Genomic DNA, 6,634 nt, shown 5'->3' with positions numbered 1-6,634 from the left:
GTGTCAGAAGAGATTCTGAAACTTGCTCTTAATCGTAGAGTAGCTAAAGCAAATGGAAGAAATGGTGAAACCAAAGAAAAGAGCTGAATAGAATATTCCAAGACAAAGCCAAATATTATAATGAAATGTATAAAAACCAAGAGATAGAAAACCAAAAGGGAAGCACATGCCCAATGTATCTTAAACTAAGCGAACGCGAGAACAAAAGTCAAGCCTCGATTCACAATCTTGAAAGATTCTGTGGGCAAAATATTGAATGATGCGGGACGCATCAAGAGGAGATAGAAAGACTGCACAGAGGTGCTGTATGAAAAGGAACTAGTCGATATTCCACCATTTCAGGAGGTGGCCTATGAGCAAAAACCAAAGGTGCCAAAGCATAGAAGTACAAGTTCCACTGAGAGCATTGGCCCAAACCAAGGAATTGATGGAATACCAATGGCAATGTTTCGACAAACCGATGAAGCACTCACTGTCAGTACTCCTCTATACCAGGAAATGTGTAAGTAAGATTGGAAGGTGACTGAAAGAGATCCAGTTTGTGCTCATTCCAAAGAAAAGTGACCCAACAGAATGCTCAAACTATAAAACAATATCATTGATAAGTCATGCAAGTAAAATTTTGCTAATGATCAGCTAATGATCATCCAACAAGGGTGACAGCGGTACACTGATAGAGAACTGCAAGAAGGTCCGCCTGGGTTCAGAAGAGGACATGGAATAAGGAATATCATTGCTGATGTTAGATGGATCTTAACTTGAAGCAGAGAATACCACAGAGATGTTTACTTGTGTGCCAAGCCATTCGACTGTGTGGATCATAACAAACTATGGATAACTTTGAGAAGAATGAGAGTTACAGAATTCTTTATTATGCTCATGTGGAACTTGTACATGGATCCAGAGGCATTTGTGCGGACAGAACAAGAGAATACTGCATGGTTTCAAACCAGGAAATGTGTGCCTCAGTTTGGTATCCTCTCACCATACCTATTCAATCTGTATGCTGAGCAAATTATCAGGGAAGCTGGATTATATAAGAAAGAAATGGCATCAAGGTTGGAGTGAGGCTTATTAGCAACCTTCAATACGCAGACACAACCCTCCTGAAAGCAAGGAGGACTTGCAGCCTTTGCTGATGAAAATCAAGGACTGCAGCCTTGAGTATGGCTTACCACTCACTGCAAAGAAGACCAAAATCCTCCCAACTCGACCGATAGATAACAAGATCACGATAAATGGAGAAAAGATTTTGGTTGTCAAGGATTGCATCTTACTTGGATCCACAGTCAATGCCCATGGAAGTAGCAGTCAAGAGATCAAAAGACGAGTTACATTAGATAAATCTGCTGCACAAGACCTCTTTAGTGTATTGAAAAGAAAGGATGTGACTTTGAGGACTTAGGTTCATCGAACTCGAGCCTTGCCATTTTCCATTGCCTCAGATGTGTGTGACAGTTGAGCCAAAGAAGCATAGAAGCATTTGAATTGGTGGTGCTGATGGAGAATATTGAAGGTACTATGGACTGCTAAAAGGACAAACCGGTTTGTCTTGGAAGAAGCATGATGCCTTTCTTCAGGGGCTGGTCCCTCCAAATAACGTGTCTGGAGCACTTGAGACAGAGTCTTGTCAATCTCGTCTCCAAGGAGTATTTCCCAGGAGTATCCAACTTAAGGATGGTCATATCTACCCTCCCCTAACTTTCCTATTGCCATGAGCGATGGGTCAGACATGGCTCCATCCACGCTCTGTCCTTTTTCCCCTATTCTGATACCAACCATTCCTCTTATAGGACTCTACTTCAATACTGGGTTCAATAACTTCTTGCAATCATCTCACAGAGAAGCCTCACAATTATGAGAGTTTATTAGACAAGTTAGTAGGTTACAAATCAGGATCAGTCAACAGTAAGGATATAATCACGGGTTGATAGGAACACCTCACCTCAGCTAGCAGCCAAGTCTCGCTCCAACTCCTCAGCCTCTCAGACACATGGTCCCTTGACTTCTGCCTCTTTAGGCCAGGAAGCCAGTCCACCTGTCGTTGTCTCACAGTTTCATAGTCTCTGGACACACGAAGAGAAGGCACCTCATAATCTTGAAGGTCCTCTAAATCTCCATGCCAGTTTCTGGTACCTCTGCTCTTGGGCACCACCATGTAATAGAGAGAGCTGGACTGTGCTGTGCTGCTGGTCCTGAGCTTCCTCTGCTGCTGCTTCAATGATGACCCATCTGAATGGCAGGGTGGGGATGGGGTGGGTGCTGGTAATGAAAACCAGCCAATCCCTTCTATGACTGTGATCGACTCTCCATTTGCACACACCCATTTAGTGGGAGTTAGTGACATGGATAGAAGAGCCATATTAAGAAATTTCACTCATAACAAGAACATTTCAGGGAAAAAACCCCTCCAAAATTAAAAAAAAAAAGTTGAGTCAAAAAACCAATAAAGAAATTAAGATTTCTTGGGCCAAAAAGAAAGAAATATCACTCCACAACAGCTACACTTCAAAACCGACGCGTTTGTTCTTCTGGCAATCCATGGTACTTTCAGTATTGCTCAAGAACACCGTAATCCAAGTGTATCGATTCTTCTTTGGTTTTCTTTTAATTGCCCAGCTATCGTGTGCATAGTCCAAAACACCCAACAACAAGCAAACAACTCAATTCTGACTCCTTGCGACCCTATAGGACAGGGTGGAACTGCCCCTGTGACTGTCCGAGACTGTGACTCTTCATGGGAGGAGAAAGCCTTATTGTTCCCCCTCAGGGTGACTGGAGGTTTTGAACTGCTAAAGCCCAACTACACCACATGCACATTGTTGCTCTTGTTGTTAGGCATCATCGAGTCCGTTCCTACCCATCACAACGCTATGCCAACAGAACAACACAGTGCCTCATCCTATGCCATCCTCACAATTGTTCTTGTACTTGAGCCCAGGGCTGCAGTCATTGTGTCAGTCCAACGCCTTAAGGGCCTTCCTCCTTGCACCATCCCTCTACCAAGCATGATGTCCATCTCCAGAGACTGGTCTCTCCTGACATCATGTTCTTGCCTCTCTGGTTCAATGAGTGCAATGGTGATTTTCTCAAGGATTTATAGTCTCTTGAAGTCACGTGTAGATTGGTCCCCGGGGGTTTCCAAGGCTATCCATCTTTCTGCAGGCAGGCTGCCATACTTTTCTCTGTGGAGTGGATGGTGGGTGTGAAACACTGACTCTTGCTTAGCAGCAGAGCACTTAGCCACCATGCCGTCATGGCTCCTTTGATCAAGAATAAACCAAACACAACAAGAATAAATAAAAACCAAATCCATTGCCACTGTTTTCATTCTAACTCATAGCGACTTTATAGGGCAGAGTAGAATTGCCCCATAGTGTTTTCAAGGCTGTAATCTTTCTGGAAGCAGGCTGTCACCTCTTTCTCAGAATGGTGCATGGGTTAGAAGCACCCCCTTTCCCTTAGCTGCTGAGCACCTCACCACAGCACCACCAGTCCTGGGGCAGTGCTTTTTTGTCCTCAGTTCAGCTCAACTCACTGCCATCGAGTCGATACCGACTCATAACAACCCTGTAGGACAGGGTAGAACTGCTCCTGTGGATTTCTGAGACTGTCACTCTCGATGGGAGTAGCAAGCCCGGTCTTTCTCTCGAGGAGCGGCTGGTGGTTTTGAACTGCTGATTTTACAGTGAGTACCCCAATTTATAACCAATAGGCCACCAGGGATCTATTTCTGTCCCATAGTGTTGCTATGAGTTGTAGTGGACTCTCTGGCAGGGCTCAAGAATTCCAACTAAAAACCAAACCCACTATTGTTGAGTCCATTCTGATGAATAATGACCCTTGATAGAGTTTCCAGGCTATAGTTGTTGTGTTCCACCCCCCCCCCCAACCCGGCTAGAGATGTGTATGAGAGCAGATAGCCTTCTCTTTCTCCCATGGAATGGCTGGTGACTTTGAACCACTGACCTTGTGGTTATCAAGCCCAACTTACCTAATGCTACCAGAGCTTTCAAATGAAGCTTTGCCTTATGGTGTCTTATTTAGATTGCTGAATTGCTCATGCATTAAAGACATTTTGAGATGAATATTAAAGTTGCTAATGTATTTGGTTGTCGTTTTATTTCAGGCACTGGAAATACTGTAATTGAAGCCGTAAAGGTTCTTATAGAACATGGAGTTCAACCCAGTGTTATCATCCTACTCAGTCTGTTCTCTACTCCTCATGGTAAGTCCAGCGTGGGGCAGTAATTCCCTTTCTCTGCTCACCTGCTTCCTCAAAACTAAGTTCTAAAAAAGTTAACTTGCTTTGACACATCAAAGCCGTTATGTATGTATTACATGGTGTTCCAGTTGGGAGACCATCATAATTACATTGTGCAAACCTGAACAATCAAATAACTTGTTGCTAAGAATTTATTACTGAACATGTGGGGTGTCGTCTTATTGTTTTTTAGATATCAGACCTTAGTAAGTAGAAATCAACTGAGTCTAATTAAGTATCCTAAATATAACATTCCTGAACTCTCACTGTTGCTGCCATCAAGTCAAAGCCGGCTCAGAGCAACTTTAATAGGGCAGTAGAACTGATCCTTGGAGTTTCTGAGAAGGTAGCAGTTTGAGGGAGTAGAAAGCCCCATCTTTGTCCTGTGGAGCAGCTGGTGCTTTCGAACTGCCAACCTTGCAGATCACAGCCTAGCACGTTACCACTCTGCCACCAGAGCTCCTTGAATGCTGACTAGTGATACCAAAATTCCTGTCATAACAACAGTTTTCCTTTTATCTTTTGAAGGTGCCAAATCAATCATTCAAGAGTTTCCAGAGATCACAATTTTAACTACTGAAGTTCATCCTGTTGCACCAACGCATTTCGGACAGAAATACTTTGGAACAGACTAAATTCTTAAAGAGAAAGAAATCATCTGGTATATTACAGTCATATTTTGAGATGCCACTTATTTTACTAAATCACTGAGGAATGGCAAAAAAACAAACACCTGTTTAGAGGTGCTTCTAAATTTTGGAAATTAGCAAAAAGGAACTATTTGAAGTTTGATTTCTATAGTTGGCACCAAATTCAATAACATACAACCCTTGGAAAAGATGAACATTGTAATAACAGGCTTATGCTAATTGCTAGATCCTCAGTGCTTTGAAATTGTACCCTAATCTGGGATCCGCTCAGTTGGGAGGTTGCTTACAGCCACAAATAAACCCAAATGGGAATCCGTTCTTTGGCTCACTGTCGTTTTGCATTTTGCTTTTAGCTTTAGGAAGATTACATGGATGGTGGCTGTTGTCACCTTCTGTGCTTTCTGGTACTGCACATGCTAGTAAGTTGAGAGGATAAAAAAGAATGCCTCCCGGAATTTGACATTTCCAGTACTATCCTACCAAATTGTCAGACTCGGGATGTACGGCTACCTCTTCAATCAGCCCATTATGGTCTTCGTGGCTCATCGCTCTCGAACACAGCCAGACTCAAGTGAAGAAGATGGTGACTCACTTTCAGCAACCGTGATTATAACACAGACTGACCCAGGGATGCCAGAATGCTGATAAGGGAGAGCTAAATATTGTTGTTAATCCTACAGAAGGGAACTGGGATGAAATCTTTTAGGGGCAAGAGGGAAAGGCGGTTTCTTCCTAGGTTGTAAGGCCAATAAGTCAATTAAAATACCGTATTTAAAATTTTTATTTTTCTAGTAGTGAGTTAGTTATTTGGCCCATTTGTGAACTGTAGTTTACACTGGGGGTGGGGGTGGGGAAAACCAGCTATACCTTTTAAAAATGTCGAAGATGTATGTGTTCATATTCAAGCTTTAGAAATGGAGAGAAAACATTCTCCAAATCAATATATGTGTTCTGAAACCTACTTGTCAAACCCTAGTCTTATTTTACTTTGACAGCCAAACATGTTAGCAATAGTTGCTGCTGATGACTTGGCGTATTCACATAGCCCCACTGGCGGCTGGGGAGGGCCTCTGCTCATCGAGCGCAGAAGCCACCATCTCTGACAGAGCCAAAGCTGATGGAAGTTCTCCAGAATCGAGTGAGAGGAAGCAAGCATATGTGGAGTGGACCATCCGTTCTCTTTGAAACCGAGGAATACTAGGAGACTATTGCTATCACGGAAGACTGTGATATAATGAAACTGAGATGAACCGAGCTTAATTCTTCCACTGCAATTTTTGCTTTCCAGTCCTCATAGAAGTTGTCATCTATACTTGTCAGATAAGTGTTTGGAGACAATGCAGATATCGTCTGTTCATGATTTGTAGAAGCTGTAATTAGAGCCCATTAAAGCCGAACTATTTATTCTTTTGTCTCAGTAAGTATGTGGCCAGCAAGATAAAAGAGAGACCAAATCTACTTTAGGTTCATTAAAGTTTAATTAATTTAATTTTTAGTGGCACCTAATCTACATAGCATACAATTCAATAGTTAATGCATTGAATTAGTTGGGAGGTGGCTTTGTTCTGCTCTGAGTTAGTTCTTATGTTAGGACTTTGTTTTGTTTGAAGTGACATTACACAACATCAGACGCATGTGTTTAACGTATATTTTAAGCAATTGACTTTTTATGTCATCGGACATATGTAACATGCCTCTATTTTGTCAGGAGACATGATTG

General features: G+C 42.4%; 1 protein-coding gene across 3 annotated transcripts in view; it reads left to right on the top strand.

The window, feature by feature from the left end:
- The window catches only part of UPRT (uracil phosphoribosyltransferase homolog), a 45,256-nt gene extending 40,024 nt beyond the window's left edge, over positions 1-5,232 (top strand). For all 3 annotated transcript variants that reach the window (XM_045290233.1, XM_004715895.2, XM_045290232.1), the window contains exons 6-7: positions 4,130-4,228; positions 4,793-5,232. In XM_045290233.1, coding sequence (XP_045146168.1) covers positions 4,130-4,228; positions 4,793-4,899 — 206 coding nt within the window. In that variant the 3' untranslated portion in view covers positions 4,900-5,232. The remainder of the gene's footprint in view (positions 1-4,129; positions 4,229-4,792) is intronic.
- The last annotated feature ends 1,402 nt before the right edge of the window (positions 5,233-6,634 follow it).

Source organism: Echinops telfairi, unplaced genomic scaffold (assembly GCF_000313985.2).
Source record: "Echinops telfairi isolate 266 unplaced genomic scaffold, ASM31398v2 ScPeMD7_34;HRSCAF=130, whole genome shotgun sequence".
Taxonomy (NCBI): Eukaryota; Metazoa; Chordata; class Mammalia; order Afrosoricida; family Tenrecidae; genus Echinops; species Echinops telfairi.
Note: the sequence above shows the minus strand (reverse complement) of the source record. Positions and strands in the feature narration are given on the sequence as shown.